The sequence below is a fragment of the Durio zibethinus genome, chromosome 26 (assembly GCF_047325235.1).
Source record: "Durio zibethinus cultivar Kanyao isolate XHJ-2024 chromosome 26, ASM4732523v1, whole genome shotgun sequence".
Lineage (NCBI taxonomy): Eukaryota > Viridiplantae > Streptophyta > Magnoliopsida > Malvales > Malvaceae > Durio > Durio zibethinus.
Window position 1 is genome coordinate 7,075,268 of NC_143187.1, and position 23,938 is coordinate 7,099,205.

The 23,938-nt window shown below is 33.2% G+C and overlaps 3 protein-coding genes across 9 annotated transcripts; 1 reads left to right on the forward strand and 2 right to left on the reverse strand.

Moving 5' to 3' along the window:
- Positions 1-6,284: 6,284 nt before the first annotated feature.
- On the reverse strand, positions 6,285-7,885 carry LOC111318658 (uncharacterized). Its single transcript, XM_022921532.2, has 3 exons — positions 7,249-7,885; positions 7,060-7,125; positions 6,285-6,966 (listed from the first exon to the last, which is right to left on the reverse strand). The coding sequence occupies exons 1-3, from the start codon at positions 7,420-7,422 to the stop codon at positions 6,487-6,489; spliced, it is 720 nt and encodes a 239-aa protein (XP_022777267.2). The 5' UTR covers positions 7,423-7,885; the 3' UTR covers positions 6,285-6,486.
- Positions 7,886-10,564: 2,679 nt separating this feature from the next.
- On the reverse strand, positions 10,565-15,629 carry LOC111274823 (putative hydrolase C777.06c). Its single transcript, XM_022859746.2, has 10 exons — positions 14,965-15,629; positions 14,674-14,809; positions 14,453-14,580; positions 14,032-14,179; positions 13,842-13,947; positions 13,282-13,340; positions 11,617-11,652; positions 11,422-11,531; positions 11,241-11,302; positions 10,565-10,881 (listed from the first exon to the last, which is right to left on the reverse strand). The coding sequence occupies exons 1-9, from the start codon at positions 15,186-15,188 to the stop codon at positions 11,245-11,247; spliced, it is 1,005 nt and encodes a 334-aa protein (XP_022715481.2). The 5' UTR covers positions 15,189-15,629; the 3' UTR covers positions 10,565-10,881; positions 11,241-11,244.
- Positions 15,630-15,879: 250 nt separating this feature from the next.
- Positions 15,880-20,605, forward strand: LOC111274822 (Tetratricopeptide repeat (TPR)-like superfamily protein). Of its 7 annotated transcripts, XM_089755999.1 has the most exons (4): positions 15,880-15,950; positions 16,198-18,629; positions 19,329-19,485; positions 19,729-20,605. In XM_089755999.1, the coding sequence occupies exon 2, from the start codon at positions 16,305-16,307 to the stop codon at positions 18,513-18,515; it is 2,211 nt and encodes a 736-aa protein (XP_089612125.1). In that variant the 5' UTR covers positions 15,880-15,950; positions 16,198-16,304; the 3' UTR covers positions 18,516-18,629; positions 19,329-19,485; positions 19,729-20,605. The 7 variants fall into 7 exon arrangements, with proteins under 7 accessions (XP_089612125.1, XP_089612122.1, XP_089612123.1 ...); XM_089755996.1 differs by having other exon boundaries at positions 15,880-18,629; XM_089755997.1 differs by having other exon boundaries at positions 15,880-18,629; positions 19,329-19,462.
- The last annotated feature ends 3,333 nt before the right edge of the window (positions 20,606-23,938 follow it).

Here is a 23,938-nt window from a genome sequence, read left to right on the forward strand (position 1 = left end):
TTTCATGTTTTATTTATATATGAGTTATGTACGTTAAATTTTAAATTAATTAAAAATATTTACTTATTTATTTGATACAAAATTTTTAATTAAATATATATTAAAAAGATAGTATTTTCTATAACATTATCAAATTGATTTGAAATTTTACTTATACAATGAGTACAATTATGTATCATTAAATCTAATAAATCCATTTGTTAAAAAAATTAATCATAAAATAAAATTGGAAAAGAGTGTGAAACTAATACATAGAAAATGTAAAACCCATTAATTTGACACTGATTTATCCTCAAATTAAAACACCATCATATGTAACAATTTTTTTTTATAAAATTTAAAATCCGAACTTTCTATAAATAGAGAATAATAATTTATTTCGTTATACAAAGAGGAATTTCTTTATTTATATTGAGTTCCAGCAGTCGTTTGTCAAAGTTTTTTTTTATATTTATAATTTTTTATAGAATTAATCTTAAAATATAATATATTTTAATATACAATTTTCACTTTATGATATAAAATATATTAATTTTTCATGTTATCAATTTTTATGGGATAAAAAATTTTGTTAAGTAAATTTTTATGCTAATCTTTGCAGTCATTATCAAGATAGATATGATTCAATTATGTGTGAATTATTAGAAAGATATTTTTAATCTTAAAATCATTTTAAATGTTAAATATGATATGATTTTGAATTGAAATATAGTTGACAATTATTATTTATTGTATAGATATAAGATTGCAGTTTAGAATAAGGAAATGAGTTGTAAGTGTTAGAATTCAAATTTCATATTCATTAAATATTGTATTTTAAAAGTAAATATGTAAATGAATTGAATATAAACGAATAAATATATGTTCATGATTTATTTGTTTATTTTTAAAAATATTTCAGCTTGATTCGCTTCGATAATAAAAATTTTTATTTATTCGAGCTTGGTTTGTTTAAATTATAAGATGTTTACGTTCAATTTATATTCAAGTTAATTAAGTTAAACGAATATGTTCACAAATATATATAAATAAATATATTTATAAGTAATAAAAAATTATAATTAAATAAATTTAAATAAATAAATTTTAAACAAATATAGATGAATTATAATAAGATTAGAATTAAGGATAAAAATTTAATTTTATTATTATTATTATTACTAAATAATAAAATAATATAAATGAATCATAAACAAATCTTAAACGAATGAATTTTAAATGAATTTATTTGTAAATATAAATAAATTAAATAAATATTTATTCGTGTTCATTTAATTTAATAAATGATTATAAAAATTTATTTAAAATTATTTATTAAAATTAATAAAAAAATTAAATATATTTATACATAATTTATCAAAAATTTTATTTATTTATATTTTTATTTAAAAATAATTATATAAATCAATTGATTAAACTTCGATAACAAAGAACAAACTTTTTTATACTACTCAGAATTTTGAGTTCCTCGCAGAGTTTTTGACGATTATTTCAAAGGCACATGATTGGAATTTGGAAAAAAACCAAAATAGTAAGAAAAAGAAAGGAAAAATAGAACGAGGGAAAGTAGCTAAATATTCCACTTTTTAAGTAAGCAGTCAAAGCATGTGACGGGTGAATGAATGAAAGAACATTGACAGTGTCAGATGTAAGGGAAGGAGAGGGTTCAGAATTTTATAATTGTTTGTGAAACCATTTTTTGACCCTTTGAAATAAACGAAGGACACCCTGCCCTAAACCCTATTGGTATTAGGGCATCAACTAATCCATTTTAACTATAGCTTGAGAGAGATAAAGGAACACCTATCCCCATTATTAATGCTGCTTAGGCCTATAATAATAATAATGAAATTTAAAGATTGATGATAGGGCTAAGTACCTAACCCATTGCCCATGGCCTCTCCAAATTAATTTTTCCTTCCACAAATGTTGCTAGGTCTTAGATTGGCCGAAAGACTTCTTTTATCAATTACTATAAATAAATATTAGTACTACATATATACGTTTTGTTTTTAATGATCTCGAGATATGTGCTAAAATAAATTTCAGAGTATTCATCATTGAACTGTCCCAACTTAGCCAATTGAAGGGTATATAGAATATTCCATTTTTTATTAAAAAATAAGTAATTGTTAAATATTTTTTTATATTTAATGCCATGCTTCCACGGGTTGAAAAGGAAATGTTTAACTTGAATAAAATTATACCATGCAAAAGAAAAAGAAAAAAACTTGCATTCATATAAATTATTAAGGATGTTCTGGTTAAGAAAATAAAAAACAGTTTATACTTGCCCTTTTGGTTTAGAACAAGACACCAATAAAGTCAAAAATTTTTAATCCAATTCATTTACTAAATGTTACTAATTATAAGAATAAAAAAGCATTTTGATGGTAATGCTTACCAAGTCGATAGGATATAATTTGGATTATTAGGGTGACTTCTTTGTCATTAATTTCATTATCAATGTTGATTTAGACTGTTGATATAGGATTAATCCAATAAATATAGTTGGATGAGAGATTTTTAATATCTTTCCAACAATAACAGTGTCATAAGACTGGATGTAACATTAGAAAACAAATTAACAAATTTCCAAGTTGATGGGGCTATGGAACCAATTACCAAATGATTTTTATAAGCCATGAAAAAAGTCCCTGGACGAAATAAGATTAGGGTTTCTTTTTCTCTATCAAATGTTTATGGGCTACATAATCTAACCTGTAATTTAGAAAAAATAAAAGCCAAAGTCCCAATACCATTGTTGGAAGAAAATAGCTTCTAGGATTCTAAGGCCTTTTTTCAGATGTGCACCGTTTAGGAGTTATAAAGGCGCTAAACTCAACAAAAAGTAATTACGTTATCCACTAGGTATAATTTTGTAGTAGCTCAATGCCCTAGGATTAAAGTTGAAGGGTCCCCTACCCTATATCTTATGATAATTTTGATGATGGGGGTCCTAATCCCCTAGGAAGCACAAGGCTATCCTTTTTTCTTGATAAGCTTTAATTTTCTATTGGAAGAATTTGCCTAAAAAACACTCTTTATACTAATCTGTCATAATTAAAGAATGGGGTGTGTGGGTTTTGGAGATCTGTTCACATGTAATGTTCCCATTGTGACTGGTCCACCGTCTTTTGTAGGCAATGGCATGGCATCGATATCGTTGGTCAGGTCCTGCTCTTACCCCCTTGGCTGGCCGGCCCTTTGGAGTGTAATATCTGTGAACAGGGTGACTTGGACTACCTTTCTTGACTATATTTTTCACATGGCAAGAATGGGGGTTCTTAAAAATTTAACTGAAAAAAAGCCTTATAGCATTATTGAAAGCTTGATATATTTTGCAATTACCTTATAAAAATGATTTTTTTCTTTTGAGTTTGTCGTGATTTTTGTCAGCTGATTCCTAACATATTAGATTTAATCTGGTACTATAGTCCTCAAACTTGATCCTTTTTCAAGTACTGCAAATTTTCCTGACATGTACCCTCTTCATTAATGAATGAAAAAAATTATTACCTATCTTAAATATTTAAAATTTGTCTCTGTCTACCTCATAAAAATTGACAGGGTTCTATATCTACCAGGATTGCAGCTGGTTGCTTGATCTTGCTTTTCTGCCATTTTTTGGTTTTTTGCTTGTAGCTGCAAAATTTGAAATTCTTTTATTTTTAATTACATTTGTTAATGCATTTCTTGACCGGAATTTGGAAGGATAGTAAAAAGAAAAACATAGTTTTATTTCAAAAAATCTTTGAATGGAGGGAAATCTGGTTCACAAATCTGGAAAAATGCCTGAAAAACGTTGGTCAAACCTGTAACTTAATGATTTTTTAGAATTTATTTTGGTAGGACAGTCCAAATTTTCATTAATGGCATACCAAAAAGACCTTTGTCCATATTCCCTCCTATTTCATTCAGTTCATCATAAAACGTATCCGAACTTTTTTCAAACTTCTCAACTAATTGGAGAAATTTTAGACCAACCTTCAAAACATGGTATAGACTTAGCCCCTTACATGTGCCTACATAAAAAACAACAGCTCTCATTTAAACTTGATTTTGTTGTGGAAATTCCATAGAACGTGGGACATGACAATGGAGGGAATTGCTAAGTTGGACTTGTTCAAAAAAAAAAAAGTGTTTGACTGAAATGGCCAATGAGCAGGATAATCTTTCATCTTTCTCATATGGGTCCCTTGGTTTGTCAACTTTTCCTCCAATCTTTGAAAGTTTTGGTTTGTAAATCTGTCTTCTTTGTTCAAAAGTTTCAGACACTAATTTATGTTTGTTTAGCTTTAAGGTCAACCATGGAATAGGACCTTTTGGAAAGGACTTAAATAAAGATGGATATAAAAAGCTTGTTGAAGGTATAGCAATTCAAAGTTCTCAATTACCCTTTAATGTCGGTCGTGCAATTTATTGGTAGACATGTACTTGTTTAAGTACCTAGAATTATGGAAATCTCACCCACCAAAGGTTTTTGATTGCCTTCAAAAGCTTGGCAATTGATGTTGATTAATCAGGAAACCTGGCAGCAGGGTGGCTTAAAGTGATTCAACAGTTAATTGATTGATAGCTTTTCTGATGTTGATCACAAAACCAAGTTCAAGCTTAAATAAATGGGGATAGGATATTAATCTTGATCAATATTAAAAGAACTTCATATGTACATCAAGTTAATTGAAAGGTTGAAGTGCTAATTCATTTGCCTGTTTACTAAGGGTGTAAATGAGTCGAACGGAGTCGAATAGTGAGAAATTCGAGTTCGATTCACAACTCGAGGTTTGATACTCGATTCGAGCTCGATTGAGTTTTATTTTTCAAACTCGAGTTCGCTTGATTAAGCTCGATTAATATATAAAAATAAGCTCGATTCGTATATTCGACAAAAGTTCGATTATTCATGCTCGAATTCGAACTCGGATTCAAAATATTTTATTAATTAAAATAATATATTTAAATATAAAAGTTCGATTAGACTCGCGAGTTACTCGAGTCAAATATAAGAATACTCGAATTCGACTCGATCGATAAGTCGAACTACTCGAACTCGAGCTCGACTCGACAATAATCGAATCGAATTCGAATTTTTTTCGAATCGAACCCGAATAACTTGCGAGTATTAATGTATCATTTACACCTTTATGCTTACCATCTAACTTAATGTGCACATTACAACTTTGTGAATAAAGAGGGGAAAAATTGCAGATTCCATTCCTTCTTTGGTTCCTAAATTAGGTTCAGTTTCCTGTTTAAGTCCCCCATACTTTAAGCTAAAAGAAATTACAATTTTTTTTATTTTCTTTTCAGATTGCAATAGTCTTTATAAAAAATATTATTTCTAGTTGCTACTTTTGTTTTCTCTGACACAAGAATTCATGACAACAAACCATTTTTAAGACTTTATTACCATCAACTGAATTGGAATCTTGGCACTTTGAGCATCCAATTTCTATGATTTGCAGAAACAACCACTTCTTAATTACTGTTAGTTTGAAGAATGTAATGATAATTATTATTAATTTTCCTGTCAAAATATGGATATCATATCAGATAAGGTTGGAGTTTAGGTCATAATCTTTTCTCATTGTGTCCATAAGAGGAAAAGAAAATCCGAGGAAAAGAAAATTTTACTTAATAAAAAGAAGCTTTTTCGTACAAAACCTGAAATAATTCATTCTTGGCAAGGGTGACAAGCTCGATCAAGTGATTCCACTAAAAGCTGCAGAGTGGGACTAGCTTGCTAATATACTTTTTGACATTATTATGGCCTCAGAAGATTAACACCTTTAATTCCCATAGGAACATAACTGCAAAATAGGCTGCTAAAAGCGAGACAGACAAGGGAAGGATACTGGGTTAGTGTTGGGTGGGCTTTGGTAGGCTTGAGGTTGAGCACAGAATAAGGCCCTAAAGCTCTGATTGGGTGAAGCCATCTTTTAGCCCGTGGTTTCTTCTAATCTATCAAGTCAGGTGCAGCTGCAGCTAAAAGATTCCACTTCCACCTTTCAGATTTTTTGACCAAAAATGTTTGTTAATCGTTCCTTATACTAATTCCGAGTCCTTGGTATCTGTGACTGGTACAATGGTCAAGGCAATTCATCTTATTCCGTTGGTCTTTCTATGTAACCTTTTTCCTCGAATAAAGAATGATGATGAGAAGGGAAGCCTTCTTTCTTTCATACACCAGACGTGGAAGTCCATTGAATCTCATATTCCAGGCTGCAGTTTTTGATTCCTGTTTCTTGGTAGCATTGGTAATAGTAAAACTTGCAAAAGTGTTTCATGTTAAATCTTAAATTCATTTCTCAAGAATTCAATTGACAATGTATATGGGCTCTACACATAATCTAACTACAATTAGCTGACTAAATCCCTTGATTATACTACTTGTGGTTGTACATGTAACAAATCATTTACATCAACAAAATCTATGCAAAACTGTCAAGAAAAGTTCTTTAATCGTGTATGATCCGTCCTTCATTAATTTTTGGTTTCTATTCCATTTTCCAGTACATGGTGCTGAGTGGGAATCTGATAGTTCTGAACATTTTCACTGCTAACATAGACAACCCAGAAGATGTCATACTTAATACTGAGGGAAAAACGATCGAGGTAGGGCAGCATTGTTTTCCTGTAATCCGAGGTAAGGATCCAGGAATAACATAATAGAAGAGATTTCCATACGTAAAAGGATGCTACCCTTGGCTCGCTCTGACATTTAAAGCAAACTCCTGCTGTTGCCCCTTCCATCCTCAAGAAGCGTGACTTGAATAGGGCCAAGTTTGCGTAGGTGACATCATTTAGGTCACTTGTAGAAGATGCAATAACATTCATGGAGACTATGTCACCTGTTGAGAACTTGGCAGCATTGGAGCCATCTTTTGATTCTCCAGCATATGCATCAAAGAAGCTATGTTCAACTAGAACAGCCATGCTTGACAGACTTGATAACATTGATAGCTGGAGAAAAACAGATCAGGGTGGTATAATTAAGAATTAAAACAATTGCTATTGCAAAAGATACGAGTCAGTACCAGGAGCAATCCAACTTACAAGGATTGTAGTCAAAAGTTCTTTGTTTTCAGTAGATTTCTTCGTCCATCCTCCATACCATATGATCTGAAGAGAAAACAAGCCAAGTTGAAATATCTTCAAAATCCAGCAAAGTTTGGTATTGAAAAGAGAATCATGGAAAAAAAAAAAAAAGGAAAGCTAAAAAGAAGTTGTTCGCTTTTGGCTTACCAGATTACCATGGATACTCTTGAATATAGAGCTTTGAACACAACCAAGAGTTTCAGTGCATAGACAGAACTGTTTCAGTGACTCAACAAGTTCATCGACAAGTACAACTGTTTGTCTGAACACAAAAAAACTTCCATCCAAATTTCTGTTACTGAAAGGAACAAAGCAAGCCATAGCTTTTTTTTTTTTTGTTGTTGTTCTTTTTATCTCCTGTGACTAATTTTTTTCTCTTACCTTCCTTTCTTGTTTATAACTTGAAATGAACGGATTAAAGGACAAAAAAACAAAAACCAAAGGGGGAGCTAGAAACTTCAGTTTGGTATCGTACTTGGGGGGTTGGAAAAATGAAAGAGGAAATTCAATGAATCATTGGAGTTTGCCTGGTCTACCTTGCCTACTTCCTAGGAAAACTGCCAAAAATGATTTTGAAAGCCCCGAGAAAATACAAGCTTTTAGGCGTAGTCTAACAGTCTTCTGTTTTGACTCTTTCTACACTTCCTCTCTTTCTTTCTTTTAAAAAAAAAACATATCTCTAAATCACAATTAAAATCTGTTTTGCAAATTGAAAATGCAAACCAAAGAATTTTTTAAAATTTTGGATGCTGGGATTTGTTAATTTTTATATTCTTTTGGAGGAAAAAAATCAATAATACTAGTAAGTAGTATTTAATTGTAATTATATGATAACGATGATATATTTGAACACAGCTGTATATCGTATTGAAAAAAAGAATACTAGGTTCCACTTAGTCAGCTGAGTATTAGGGGTTAATAATTTAAAAATCCTTTGAAATGTAAATGGTAAGTATGATATATTTGAACGCAAATGCATATCGTATTGAAAAATAGAATACTAGGTTCCACTTGGTCAGCTGCATACTAGGGGTTGATAATTCAAAAGATCCTTTGAAATGTGAGTGGTAAGTATAATATATGTGTTATTCTTTTTAGGTGTAAAATTATATGATACTCTCGGTTGTAGAATCTATTACATTCAGAATCAGGTAACAGAATACTGTTTGAAGTAAAAAGTTGTAAAATAATTAAAATCTAAACTTTCGTATAAACAATGCACAAAGATTTTGAAAAATAAATTTGAATTTGGTTGTAATAAACAATATTTTTCAAAGAAATCTCGTTTTAAGAAAAAACGAAAATATTTATGAAAAAAATGGAAACCTACAACAACTTTTAAACCTAAAAAAGGTAAATTTGTTGTTAAAAAAAAGCAAAAATCTTTTAAAAATCCTTGTAAATGTTTTCTTTGTGATGAAAAAGGTCACTATGCAAATACTTGTCCTAACAAAGGAAAAAGTGGGAAGAAAATGATCAAAAAACTTGATGAAAGTTTTCTTCAAATTTGTTTTGCTGATGAATTATCTGATGAAGAAATTTATTATGAAGTTTTTTCTGAAACTGATTATAGTTCTTCTGACGATGAATCTCATTTTATTTTTATGCTGAATACTGAATCTAACACAGATAATATTTCAATTTCCTCTTCCACGGGTACAACAACTACCACCGAATAAGGTATGATAAAACTCAAAAATATTATGAGAAAAACTTATTTTATTTCTGATGATAAAATTAAAGAATTACAACTCATCAAACCCGATGAGATTTACAAAACAAGTTGGTTTAAAAAATTCTAACCTTGGTCTAAACGTCATATAGAAAAACTATCTGGTGATACAGTTGCTACTGACACTAAACAAGGTTCAGTAAAAATTTCTCTTTTTACTAAAAAAAAAATAAACAATTTTCTTTCTAAATACCCAAAGGTCAAATACATCCATATAAGAATGATTTTGATCACTATTAAACCACTATTTTTATCCACAAAGGATATTCTTATAATAGCTGTTTTAATGGATCACCGTTTTCAAAACCTTGCAAATGCTGTAATCGAAGGAATCCAATCCAATTTAGCAGCATGAGTAGTTTTATTTAAAGTTAAACCAAGCAGTCAAAAACTTTCTCCAAAATAGAAAGCTTTTTGATAATCTCAGGCGAATTAGGTGGTACAAATTTTTTTGTTCTTATCATTTTCAGGTAGAGTTCATCAACGTAGACAAAAATCTCCTTGCAGACTTCCTAAGTAGACCTCATGGATCGAGGAAAACACCCAATCCATGATACTGGTGGATGTAAAACTGTAAAGAAGAAATCAGGTAAAAAATCCTCTTCTTCTTCTTCATCTTTTACTCCTTCTTCTCCAAAACTCCAGATCTCTACAAATCCTAAACAAGGATTTAACTTTTACAATAATCCTAACCAATGATTATATCTCTACCAACAACTTATTTATCGACCCCCTTTCATGAGGATTCAACCAGAATACTCACAGTTTGCTCAAGATCCAAACGACTGAACTCCTATGAGTTATTCTCAAATAGTTTCTTCCACAGAATAACTGTTGGCAAGAACAAACTTTACATTCTTTAACACAGAGATAAAAGATTTTTACAATCCTGAACTTGAACCACAAGTATATCACTATTTGTTTCTTCACTACTGATACTGGTTGTATCATAGTTGAGCATATAATGATATTTATATTTAAGAAACAGATCTTTATGTTCTTCATAAAGAGTTTCTATAGCATTAAGGTAATCAATCCGTTGTTGCGGATCATTACTTTGCTTTATTTTTAATTTAAAATTTTCAATAATATATTTATAAGAGTCGAAATCAAGTTGTTCTTGTTTCGCTTTTGCTGAGGTAGAAGATGAGGGTTTGTCATCGTTCATCATAATATTGCCATAGTAAAGTGGTCCAAAATCAGTAGATGTTTCGGGGGAACATGCTTTTGGTTCATCTTTTCTACAAGCATATCTACTTTATCTTCAATATTATCAATTTTTACAAAAAATTTATGAAAGAAAGAAGAAGTTAAATCTATTAAACCATTTACAGTTATACTTATGCTAATATTACTAGATTAATACTTAGGATCTATATGCAAGTCATGATTATAAGACTTATCTTGACAAATACAAGAATTTTTTTCATAAATTTTCATGTTTCTAGTGCTTAAAACTGTTGTACTGATCTGAAACGCTAGCAACAAAAGGCAACTCAGGCCACAAAAACCAGCTATCCACTCAGATATGCACGTATGAGCTTTGAAACAAATAGCTTATGCAGAAGATGCAAGTAAAAGTAAAAAAAAATCTTACAAGATGAATAACAAGTTTGAACTTAGCATGATGAGATATGCAATTTAGGGTATAGTTAAAAATAATAATAATAATTAAAAAATTATAACAACTTCACAATCGTACTTGTGAAATTAAAAATTACACTATCAATATATTAAAAACAAACTCAATTAAAAAGGCAAAGTAAAAGTTATAGTTATTCAATGATTCACTAAAAGCATTTGAAGAAAGAACTGCTATAAAGCAGAAAGAGAAAAAAATTTCGTGTAATCAAGCAAGAACATCAGGAATTCTTTCTGCTTGCACTTTTCTCATTGTGAAAATGTTAATGACATTGTTTACTATATGATAAACTCTAAAACCGAGCTACTGAAGCTATAAATAATTATACTTTGCACAGAATATAATTGCTCTTCTCCCATCGAATGGGATGGAATAATATGAATGTTTTTGCGGTCCATGCGTAAACCTGCATAAACAAGAGAAAAAGGTATTCGTTAGTGTGCTCTTTTTCATCTGTAGGACGTGAAGATGTAAGCAAAGAGCTTAATTGATAGCTTTCATAACTATTAATGAAGTTTACTAGCAGTTGCACAGGAAAATGCTTGTGCTCTCTGTTTTATTTAGTTTAAGGAAGAAATGGATCAGACACCTTAAGGTATCCCATTGATTTGGAAAACATGACATGCGTATGACAATTTGCAAGAAGTCTGAAAAGTGAGAAACATGGTTCCTCTTAAGAACAAGAGAGAGAAAAAATAATAAATTAGACCCTGAGCAGGATATTCTCATCTGGCCTTAAAACGATTTTCTAGGGACATGCTTCACCTCATTATAGGTCTATGGGGACCCTCAGACCGTCACGTGCAAGTTGCACATGGATTCCTTCCCTACATAAAGATAAGAAGAATACCATCAGATACCAGTTTCTTTTATTTTCATTAATCTTTCTAAGAAACTGAGGTAAATTATGCCATAAAATTTGTAAAGTAATTGGAAACCAATGTACCTCTCAGACCATTCCATAAGAAACTCATTGTCCTTGTGGTGATCGAATTCATGAGTCATTCCGATTAATAGAGCTTGTTTTGGACATATCCTCTTTAAAGCCTCAAGAGTCTGAAAAAATAAGTTGATGGAATATGAGCAGCTAGTGACAATCAAAAAACTAAAATGAAGAATTATTGGAAAATGTCGAACAAACCTGAGGTAAGCATAAGTGAACATTATGAGATCCTTGCCGGTATGCAGAAAACAGTAGTTCAGAGAAGAAGATACATAGCAAGCAAAATATCATTGAAAGGACAATCATAAATCATTCAATATGCAATAAACAATAGAGTGGAAGATTAATTTACAATTGCAGTAGACAAGTTCATCAAATGAATTTAGTAAGAAATCTGTGACCCAACTAGGGATGGCATCGGGGCGGGGCGGGTCGGTTTTTCACTTTCCCCGCCTCCGACCCGATGCTTTAATGCTTCTACCCGATACCCGACCCGTCCCCGCTCGGAGGTTGTAGCTGAAAAACCCGAATCCGACCCGCTTAAATATTATTTACCCGAATTTTACCCGACCCGATCCTAATTTAATCTTTAAAGCACCAACGTTTCTGTCTCCTTCTCTGCCTACCACTGTTTCCGTAATTCCAGTAATTGTTAAAAAAAGAAAGCCGATGCAAGGTTTCTGGAGCTGGAATTGGAGGTTCTAAAGTGGAAAAGTGACTGTGAAGCACTTGAATTAGATTTAGGACATTAGAAGCCTCAAAGCTTGTACTTGAGGATGAAGTTAAGGTTTTAAAGAGTCAGAATCATGAAGTTGGTGATCTGATTACGGAGAGCGACAATGAAGAGATAGTTAGCTATGGAGGAAAAGGGGTGACAGAGTGAGTTGTTGATTTGACCGAGGAGAATGACGAGATAGGGTTTTTCAGCTAACGACTGAGAATAGGGTTTTGGAATGTGAGAAGAGTAAGGCTGAAACCGATCCTGAGGTTTGGAAGCAAAAGAAGGAATTGGAATCATTGACGTTACAGGCGAGAGAGCGGCGAAAAGAAATTAAAATTCAGAAACCCTAAAAAAAATTATATATATCTTAAGGGTATTTTGGTAAATATTTCGGGTCGGATTTCATGCAAACCCGACCCCAACCCGAATCCGACATTTTTTAAAAAAATAAAACCGACCCGACCCGACCCTAAACCCGATTTTTGAAAAAAAATCCGACCCTAAAATAGTCGGATCGGGTCGGAACCCGACGGTTTCGGGTTGATTTGCCGACCCTAGACCCAACCATGATCAGACTAAGCGGAAATATTTACACTTCAAATGCACTAGAGTAAATTGTATATAAAGATCTTAATCATCCTCTTGATTAGGGAGAAAAACACAACAACCTTAAGCTCTTCAAAGGCTAGGTTAAGGTAACATAGATAGTTAATTCTCAAAATTTTGTTATATCAAACCATGCGATTGTTGTTTGTATTCATTATAGCTCTATAATAGTTTTTACTATTGTCAGGTGGCTGAAATTGAGTTAATACCAATATTAGACAAAATTACCCTTTCCTCATGTCCTCTTTTCCAACTCTTACAAATCAACAGGCCACTATTGGTAACCTAGAAGCGAATTCCACCTCACTTGACATATCAACCATATTAAGTAATCATCTATGGTACCAAACTAGGATGTAAGAACATAAGATGCACGGCAGCACAGACATTTAGACAGATACCGGTTATTTAACAATCAGCATGGATCAAATTCTGCCAAAGATTTCTCTACTTAACAGTCCTGGACAATTCACCAACAAAAAATCAAGGCAGGTAGTCAACAGCATAAAAATGAAAGAACCAAGTCAGTAACAGACCTTGTATAAACAATCCAATATCAGAAGATCCAATTGTCCAGCACCATTTTTGGAAATAACTGCAAACCCAATATTCTGATTAAACATAATTTATGCCATAATTTATTTACCACGAAAACTCAAGTCACAAGCAAATCATTCAGAAAAACAAGATTTAGAACACCAAAAACTTAGAAGTGAGAGAACATGTGCTTTCTTTTCACCAAATCCCTCTCAACATAAAGAAGATCAGAAGACTCAGTAAAAGGATGATCTGTAAGCGTCTCATCTTTTGCAATTTTGATTCAAGTCATAAAAAAGTTTCCTGCTTGTGAAATGTGCAGGACAGCTCTCTCACTAAGATTAAGGCTTATCATCTGTTTAAGTAATATGAAAAGGATTTGAGTAAAAAAATTAAAACATATATTCCTACAATGCTAACATTGACAAGCTCCTCAAGATGACATGTAGCAGATAGAAGTTTCATCTCCACATTTAACATCACCAATAAAATGAAAATATGAGTTCAAGATGTAAATCTATGTGTGACCACAAGAAAAAAGATTAAAGGTAGCACCTACCATACTCCGTATTTGAAGGAAAATGTGAGACATCTGATATATATGCCACTTTACACTTTTCGCCAAAAAGATAACCTAAACAGATATAATCTTCTCCATGCATCACCTATATCAATCATATGATCAAGCACTTAGACATAAGATAGAGATGGCAGAGATGGTATATTATCTTAACAGACAGCAGACTAACTGGCAACGGAACGAATTTTAGTCCTGATGCAACAAATGGTTTGTCATAGTGCTCCTCAATTATCTTCCAGTCAAGCTGTGCCACACGCCTTACTTCTTGGCCTTCTCTAAGTTTCTTCCGAACCAAATATGGAAATTTTGTGACAATGCTGTTTGGAGACAAACAAAGTAAACATCAGCCAAGGTTGCCATAAAACTGTAACACATCCTTTCTACTATATTGACAACTTGTTTGGGCAATAAGCTTCAATTCTAATTCTTGAAACCAAACTTTCGACTTGGCTACTTAAAGCATGTTAAAGCAATAACTTCCCACATTATAAAAAATGTGAACAACATATGTATTGATAATGTATCTGCATAACTAGGGCTAGAAAAGTATTATGCACAATGACCCCAAGAATAAAAACTTCATATTTTACCTATCCATCGCATATTGAGCTAGGTAAACGGCAGTGGGATCAATATCGTTAGTAGGACTACGTGGTTGCACGGCACGTATATCATCCAAACCAAGAACTGCATCAGCATGTTCATGAGTCAAAATAATCTGCAGTTCATACAAAAATTAGTACTCGTTTGGAATTCCACTAGTCAATATACCAAATTTCAATGATAACTACCATTCCAAGGTTTAATTCACGGAATCGATTCGAGGAATCTTATGGAAAGTAAACCACCGAAGAACTTGTTCCCTAAATGTCTTGCCAACATCAATTATAATATAATTGTGTAAACCATCGCTCGAACAGTAATCTATAAGCAAAGAAGTATTACACCTGAAAATAAAGCTTCAAAATCAAAGCTTGAAAAAACACTAATTTTTTTAAAGAAACTAAACCGAAAATTATCACCTTATAAAACAAATGCACGAAAAAGTTCAGATAATGTATGGATGATTAAATTTTAGAAAAATAAGAGAAAAGGGGGTGACCTGTAATTAGGATTACGATCGGGAGGGATGGAGAGGGATTGGGAGCAGACGTGGCAGGGAGGATCGGTGGGCTGGATCAAGCACATTGCGTTGGGGACGGCACCGGAGCAGCCGGTTCCCAGCAAGATCAGAGCCGATCCATCACCACCTTGATCACCATTTTTGATGGCTAATAAACTAACATCAACAATGTTTCCATTTTGGAGTGGATTTTGCTTCTCCATATTTGTTTTTCCTTTTTTTTTTTTTTTGATTTGGAAATTTGAGTTTGAGATGCTAATAGAAGAAGAGAGAGAGGAGCGGGGACAGAATGCGTAAAAGGGACGAGGAGGGAATTATACGAAAGGTGAAAGATATTTACAAGGAAGATCTCGCCGCGAATTGTAACGGCTCCGGCCCATGCACTATTTAGCCACGCGGCATTTATTCAGCTACTTATGAATTATGATTGCAGTTGCACGAGAAAAGTCAAGTTGGCGTAGCACATCAGACATCGCAGAAATTTCCTTGCACGACATCTTAGTTCTAAAAAATCCAACACATTTAGCTTTTTTTTTTTTTTTTTATCAGATAAGGAGGTTGAAAATTCAAACTTTCAGCTTTTATCTTTCAATGACTGCCGAGCTTTGAAAGAGAGGGTGCTTCAAATGAAATAGAAAAAGTAGATAAGAATTTGGTTTTTGAAAGAGAAGAGATAAAAAGAGCGGTTTTGATTCTTAAAAAAAATAAAAGATAAAATTATTTCTTACCATCGGATAAACTATTTATGGGCATTTTCTTTTGTGACAAACTTTAATGGGCTTGGCCTTCAAAAACTTTAATGGCCTTAAAGCATACCTAAACTTCTAGGGGCTGGGCCCAGAATAGTTCAAAGAGAATTCCCTTAGCCTCTATCATCAAACCTCAAGGCAGCGCAGACGAAAGACTTTGAAGAAGCTGGACAAGCTCCACTGAGTTATTCTACACAAGCATACAAAATTTCCCAGGTCATATCTGTTCCTCTTTTTCCCGTTAATTTCGTACAAATGCGCTCTGGTTCGTTTTCTTATCATAGAATTCAAAGAACCCTAGCCCGACCTTGTAAATGTATTGGTTTATTTCAGTTTCATACATGTTTTTGTTGTATTAAGGTCGGGTTTATTCCCAAAAAGCTTTCTTGTGAGCCCACAAGCAGGTTTTATGATTACCCATTTGCCTATATTAGATTTAATGCATATTTCTCATCGTTTTCAGGAAGGAATTTCAGTCATGGTTCTCGTGCTGTGAGTGATTCTGGTGTTCATTGTGCGGAAAGAGATAATTTTCTTGATGAAAATGGTGATTATGATAAATTTAGAGATATGAGTGTCCAGGATTCTGGGGAGTTGAGTTTATTTGGTGATCATAATGATGGGTGTCAAAAGAATCCAAACCTGAATTTTGATGAGTTTGCAGTGGAAGAAGAAGGAGATGATTGTCATGATGATGGTGATAGTTTTATGGTATTGAATTCGTGTAATGGACATCACGTGCAAACAGAGGATGTTTGGAGAGTTAAGCTGGAGGAAGATGAATTTAGGCACCCTTTGGTGAGAGAGATATGTAGATTGATTCAACTTAGATCAGCTTGGAATCCAAAGCTCGAAAGTGACCTGAGGCACCTGCTAAGAAGTCTCAAACCTCGTCAAGTTTGTGCTGTTTTGCTTTCTCAGGATGATGAACGTGTTGCTTTGCAGTTCTTTTATTGGGCTGATAGGCAATGGCGGTACCGTCACAACCCAATTGTATATTATGTAATGCTTGAGATCCTTAGTAAGACTAAATTGTGTCAAGGTGCTAAACGGGTTCTTCGGCTCATGGCACGTAGGGGAATTGAGTGTCGGCCTGAAGCATTTGGTTATTTGATGGTGTCACATAGTAGGGCTGGCAACTTGAGGAATGCAATGAAGGTATTGACCTTAATGCAAAAGGCTGGAGTTGAGCTGAATTTGGCTGTATGTAATACTGCAATCCATGTTTTGGTTATGGCAAATAAGTTGGAGAAGGCACTGAGATTCTTTGAAAGAATGCAAATTGTTGGAATTATTCCTAATGTTGTCACTTATAACTGTTTGATCAAGGGATACTGTACTGTGCATCAGGTTGAAAATGCTTTGCAGCTGATTGCTGAAATGTCATCTAAAAACTGTTCTCCAGATAAAGTTAGTTATTACACCATAATGAGTTTCCTTTGTAAGCAAAAACAGGTCAATGAAGTGAGGGACTTAATGGAGAAGATGGCAAAATACAATAATCTGTTTCCTGACCAGGTTACCTATAACACTCTTATCCATATGCTATCCAAGCATGGCTATGCAGATGAGGCTCTTGAATTTTTAAGGGAAGCTGAAGTGAGAGGATTTCAAATTGATAAGGTTGGGCATAGTGCAATAGTTCACTCTTACTGTAAACAGGGAAGAATAAATGAGGCAAAAAGTATTGTGAATGAAATGTTGTCAAAGGGTTGCAGTCCTGATGTGGTGACTTATACTGCCGTTGTTGATGGTTTTTGTCGCATTGGGAAGCTGGAACAAGCTAAAAAAATGCTACAGCATATGTACAAGCATGGCTGCAAGCCCAACACTGTATCATATACAGCTTTCTTAACTGGTCTTTGTCGGAATGGGAGTTCATTACAGGCAAGAGAGATGATGAATGTTAGTGAGGAAGAGTTATGGACCCCAAATGCCATCAGTTATAGTGTTGTGATGCATGGACTGCGTAAGGAAGGAAAATTATCTGAGGCATGTAATGTAGTGAAGGAGATGGTTAGCAAGGGATTTTTCCCAACCCCGGTTGAAATTAACTTGATAATTCAGTCACTATGTCAAGAGGGTAAAATGGATGAGGCTAAAATGTTTTTGGAGGGATGTCTGAATAAGGGTTGTGCTGTTAATGTTGTAAACTTTACTACTCTTATTCATGGATATTGTCAAAAGGATGACCTGGAGGCTGCTTTGTCATTGCTTGATGATATGTATCTTAGCAACAAACATCCTGATGCAGTCACATATACAACAGTAATTGATGCACTTGGAAAGAATGGTAGAATAAAAGAGGCAACTGATCTTACCATTAAGATGCTAAAAAAGGGGTTGGATCCAACTCCTGTTACGTACAGAACAGTCATTCACAGATATTGCCAGATGGGTAGGGTGGAAGATCTGTTGAAATTGTTGGAAAAAATGCTTTCTAGGCAGAAGTGCAAAACAGTGTATAATCAAGTTATCGAAAAGCTTTGTAGTTTTGGAAACCTTGAGGAGGCTGATAAATTGTTGGCTAGGATTTTGAGAACAGCATCCAGAACTAATATTAACACCTGTAACTTGCTTATGGAAACTTACTTGATCAGGGAGATGCCTCTATCTGCATATAAAGTTGCTTGTCGAATGTTCAACAGAAATCTGATTCCTGATCTTAAATTATCTGAGAAGGTGAGTAAGCAACTCGTGTTAGAAGGAAAATCTGTGGAGGCAGATAACCTCATGCTACGGTTTGTTGAGCGCGGATGCCTTTCACCTCAATGTGAATAAAATTGGCTAATGAGGCTGTTTAATATCAGACTGCTGTAGATATTGTTCTGATGCCATATTTCAAATTGTATAACTCTGGGAACTTTCTCTTTGAAGTTCAGTGGCTTTAAAATGGTAATCCCAATCTCTTTCTTCTTCTTTGGGTAGGGGTGTGTTGGGGTAGATTGCAAGTGAATGGTAATACCTTCATTTATTTCCATCCTTAGTTGACCAATCACTTACATTAAAACATTAGAATTTTATGGGCCAAGATTAATATTCATTGTATGTTTTAGAGCTGCTAATGAAGTTTGGTACATCCTATGATGTCTATATTAGAGCTGCTAATTTTAAACTTTAGGATGTCATATCATAGAAATGATGTGAAATGTCAAACATAACTATATGAACCATTTTCTAGCCAAATTACTTTGAAGCGTTGCAGCAGCTGAAAACAGATGCTTGAAAGTAGAGATTCAATGCAATTGTATAATAATGTTGATGGTTGAAGGGTAAAGTGATTGTTTACATGAGAAATTTCTATAGCAGGGATGGTAGGATATTATGATGGACCCAGCTTCTTTTTCCATCTTGAATGTTATTGTATTTGTTAAGTTTTATCCAAATATTGACAAATGAATTAATAAGCAAAACTGGTAAAATTTCATCTTTGAGTTCGTGCAACAATAATCGAGTCTGGATAGATGGTAAACGGTGAAGAAAAATAACAGCTGTTGCTTACAGTTTTCTTTTTCATAGTCAAAATGTGTTAGATCTAACATGCAAGAGTATCTAGGTGCTTTGTTTTATTTATTTGTTTGGTTGTATGTGCAGTTAATTCTTGGCGTAACGTGATTAAGAGATTTGGGGATAGATCCTTCATAATTGTTTTGACACCATCATGGAACAAGGCTATATATATCTGCAATCAACAGTTTGTTTATGGCGAACAATTCCTGATAGAAACTGTAATAAATCTTTGCTACTTGAGGTGCTATTTCTGGCTACAAATTTTCTGCATAACTGGTGGTGTGGACTCATATGACATCTTAAACATAACAGCATAACTCCCTTCATTATTGCCCATCTGCGAGCTCATGTTTAAAGTATAGTGTTTCCAATTAAGGATATTGCATAACAACATTGTCCACTTCCCTGATATAGGTCCCTAAATAGGGAAAAAGCTTATTGTTCTCTTGCATGGCTAATCACCATGTTTTCATTTCTGTCTTAGGAAATTATGAATTCAAATGGGGTGAACATCGTGTTTTCATTTCTGTCTTGGGATGTAATTAATTGAAATAGGGTCAGCGAGAGGAAAGCAGGTTCTGTGCAGAGCCAAGTGGTCATATCTGAAATGACCAGGTAATCGCTCTGGAAAATCAGAGTCAGAGCAACAAATGCAGTGTTTTGATCTTCAGATGTTCGTGCAAATCCTGTTGGTCAGCACTGGAACGAATGTTAATCAGTGAAATTTGTGGCCACAAGATCTGGTCGCAGAATTTGAAGTACTCAAGTTTCTCATGAGGGATTCAATGGCATTACAACTGGCCAATGATATTTCGGAAATTGCTAAGGATTTGGTTTCGAGGGGACTGATATTCTTCCACTCTTGACCTGTCAGTGGTACATTGTTAGTTAAAGAAAATAAAGTTATCATATTATGATAGTAAACCATACGGCTTCGATATTTGCAACTACTCATTGAAGGCATCTCCCTGTTAAAGGAGCCAAACAATCTGGAAAGATGAAAAAGGAGAAATACAAAGGTGGAGGAGCCCTGGTTTAAGAAAATGGTGGGGCTTTCACTCGCTTTTGCTTTAGCATTTCAATTGGATATATCAAAAGGGGTATCTTATGTCGAAAGGCACCATATGGAACCTTCTAACATGTCTGCTTCATGGCCGACCTATCCAGCTGCCAAAGGTTCTATTGTTCACTTCCTTTTTGGTGTACTAATGAAATTTATTTCCCTTGTGAAATTCACTCTTAAGACAGGACTGTGCTTTGTTGGAGTTCAATTGTTTGACTAACAAAAACTGAATGTCTTTTTTAAATGAAATACGATAAGATTGTAACTTTGAAGGCCTAAACCTTGGGTTAAGCCTTACCCTGGATTAAAATTTCTTTATCTTATGATATGAGATATTTTAGGTTAAGTCCCATGATGTCTTAGAATTGAGAAATAACCAAGGTGCTGCCTACCGTTTCGGGAACATAAGTTATGTACGTATTTGGATCCAGAAAAATCTAAACTACCCTCTTCTTCCTCGTCTTTTCCAAGACCAAAACAACCCCATCCCAATAATTTCATTCATCAACCCCATCCCGATATTCGTTATCCTGTTTATTGGCTGGGTGTGTCCGGTTTAGATTAGTGCACTGTCCACTCTTTTTTGCTCTTATTGCCAACTTGCCAATTTGTCATTGTAGTATCTTCACGTGCCAACTTACACCAGCTTTTTTGGGTACAAAAAAGATCAATCTCATCACCCTGTTTCATGCATAGTCGCCTTAAGCAAGGTCCATGCTCCATATCCATGTTCCATTTGGGTATTGTTTTAGTGGCTTTCTGATTTGACATGGCCTTCCCTTCTACGAGATTAGACTCCGACGTTTGATTTTTGTTTCTGACTCTGACTCTCTCTCCTACCTTTCTTAGTAACAGTTTCAAACATTATTTGGTGTAATATAATGGAAACCAAACTTTGCTAGATATGGAAACTATAAGAGACGAATATATTAACATTCCGGGTTTTCTAGGTGAGTTAAATTCCAGAATCTCATCATATTAAAATCATAGTGAAAAACCAGCAGACGCAACTCTTCCCTAGAAGCCACTGAACTTGAACTACTTTTAAGACATTTTTTTCATCTTTGCTCGTATCTTTCAGTGTTCTCTTTGATTGATTACTGGAAAAATTCTGAGCACTGTTGAAAGAAATCGATCGTTAGTTTTTATTTAGCTATGATTAATATATAAAATCTCACCTTCAGCTTCTCTCTCTTTTTTATTTCCCTTCTGTCGTTTTTTCTGGAATAGAAATGTTCCCTTCCCGCACCACATTTATGCGGAAGGGTTGCCTAAATTGTCATCGGCCGTTGTTTTGGACCAACGAACTCAATATTAAAGCAAACCAATGTGCAGTTTTTGTTGGTAAGTAGATTGGATTATTCTATAGATTAAGACATTGATATTGGATTATGCCATCTTTGATGTTCATCATTTAGCAGGGTTATTAATTTTACCCTTTTCTTTTCTTTCTTTCTTTTTTTTTCTTTAACACCAAACAGAGTCTTGGGGAGTGATTAATACTTATCTTTTGGTTCAAGATTGATGATGACTTGTGTTGGAAAGTAAACGGTTTTGAGGCAAAAAGCTTTTGATGGCAATCAACTTAGAGCATGCATTGTCTGCTACTGAGATATCAGCCATACTCTGCCTCACCTGATCATCATAATTTTCATTTTATTTTTTTACCTAATCCAGGCTATATGAAGCAGTAGTTTAACATTCAACCATTTCCACAATTAGATGCAATAATTAGACAAATGATTTATCTATAAAATTACCCTACGCTTCTCCACGATCCTAATAAACTATTTCATAGGAAAATTAAGGTCTATATAGTATATAAATAAAAAGCAATTAGCCAGTGCTAAGTGATTAAGACAGCTTGAAAATACCATATCGACGTTGTTGTTTGAAATTAACAAGGATTTATTTGATAGATGCACATTGAACGTTCAAAATTTCAAGAAAGATGAAATGATCAAAAAGGTATAATAATGATATATCTACCAAAATGGCCTATCGTAGCATGAGTTATAGTATGAGCAACTTTTTTTTTTTTGGGCCCGTTGAAAGTTTTGCTAGTTTCCTACAAATTATTTCATCGTTGGTTACATATATATGTCGAAATGTATTTGGCATTTTGGCAGAGTGTGATAACAAGAATTATGTATGGTACATTTCAATCATGTGACACTTGTGCGATTGATGAATGAGGCCTAGGTCCCGGGTAGCTCTTATATTATATCTCGACTGGTTTTGTTTGTTTCTCATTCATCTGATCAATCTCTCTCTACTTTAACGCGCTTGCTTTGATATAATTCTGGGCCATTTTCAAACCTTTCTTTTGGAGGGTTTGGGGGTCCCTAGCTAATACCTAGCAAGCTTGAAGGGAGCTGAAAACATAGCAAAAAAATCAATGATGAATGGTCTTCGGTTCTAATTTATTGATCAGTCAAATACTAATTAATTAAAGAGTTTGAGATATCGTTAGGTAAAATATGAAAAAATATATAATTAATGATATCAAAGCAGATATCATCTCCCGATCTTAATTAATTAATTAATTAATTCTCATTGAGTGTCTTATTTTTATATTTTGAACATTTTTTTGTAATTATTAGTATATTTTTTATTTAATTTGTAGAAGATTTACTGTAATTTCCATATATACATATATAAACAGTTATCATTTGCTTAAAATTTCGATACTACTAAATAGTCACTCAATTATCTGATCTTTATTAAAGAGTAATTTGTTCTTAATTACAATTTTACATTCCTATGGCACATTTCAAAAGTTTCCAACTCTGATCTCTCACTAGCTCTCTAACACACGTAAAACGTATAAAAAAAAAGTTTCGTCGATCATTTCAAAAATAGTATGTTCATATGTATATATATATATATATATATATATATATATATGCACATAAAAATATGATTCTATTGTTATAACCAAATATAAACTGCTGAATGAAAGAAATGAAAAGAAAGGGATTGGAATTTCAACGGAAATTAAAAAGTTGTACTCTAAAGGTGAAAAAAAGTAATGGACACGATTTCTTGATTCCTTTTGCTTCAAATCATTTCGTTCCCGATGATTCATTAACATTATATGGGGTAGCCAAATATTGACAAAATTATGGGTTTCTTTTTTTTTTTTTTTTTTTCTTTTAATGTTTATATAAATTATAGTCCAACTTCAATCAATCTTTCATCCTCTAAATTGGTTTTATTAGGGAAAATAATAGTCCAACTCCAATGTCCAAAATACTGTTATGTTTTCTTTAATTTCTTTTATGGTACTGCTAGCCATATATTATATTGTTGGGCATGTTGGAATAATCTAGCAATTCATGCAACTATAGTTAATTATAGTTTAGTGCTTAAAATGTTACAAATAATTATTTTACAAAAAATATTTACAACAACGTCTATGCATATTTTTATTACAATAAATAATTTACAACACCTATTGTAATATAGCATTTTTTTATGTTGTTCAAAAGATTATGAAAATTTAATTTAAAATTTAATTCTATTGATTTATATATTCATTTTTAAAAAATGATTTATAATCTTTTAATTTAAAATTTAAATCTTAACCGTACATTGCTTCTTCTGTTTACAGGCTCTAACTTTCTTTGTA

What these genes read in the sequence shown, in the direction of transcription:
- LOC111318658 (XM_022921532.2), bottom strand. Translation starts at nt 7,422, where the DNA reads ATGGCTTGCTTTGTTCCTTTCAGTAACAGAAATTTGGATGGAAGTTTT. An exon ending in AGAGTATCCATGGTAATCTG is followed by an intron (nt 7,126 to 7,248) that starts GTAAGCCAAAAG and finishes TTTTCTCTTCAG; the next exon opens with ATCATATGGTATGGAGGATG. An exon ending in AACTTTTGACTACAATCCTT is followed by an intron (nt 6,967 to 7,059) that starts GTAAGTTGGATT and finishes GTTTTTCTCCAG; the next exon opens with CTATCAATGTTATCAAGTCT.
- LOC111274823 (XM_022859746.2), bottom strand. Translation starts at nt 15,188, where the DNA reads ATGGAGAAGCAAAATCCACTCCAAAATGGAAACATTGTTGATGTTAGT. An exon ending in AGATTCCTCGAATCGATTCC is followed by an intron (nt 14,581 to 14,673) that starts GTGAATTAAACC and finishes TATGAACTGCAG; the next exon opens with ATTATTTTGACTCATGAACA. An exon ending in TTCACTTATGCTTACCTCAG is followed by an intron (nt 11,532 to 11,616) that starts GTTTGTTCGACA and finishes TTATTTTTTCAG; the next exon opens with ACTCTTGAGGCTTTAAAGAG.
- LOC111274822 (XM_089755995.1), top strand. Translation starts at nt 15,990, where the DNA reads ATGCGCTCTGGTTCGTTTTCTTATCATAGAATTCAAAGAACCCTAGCC.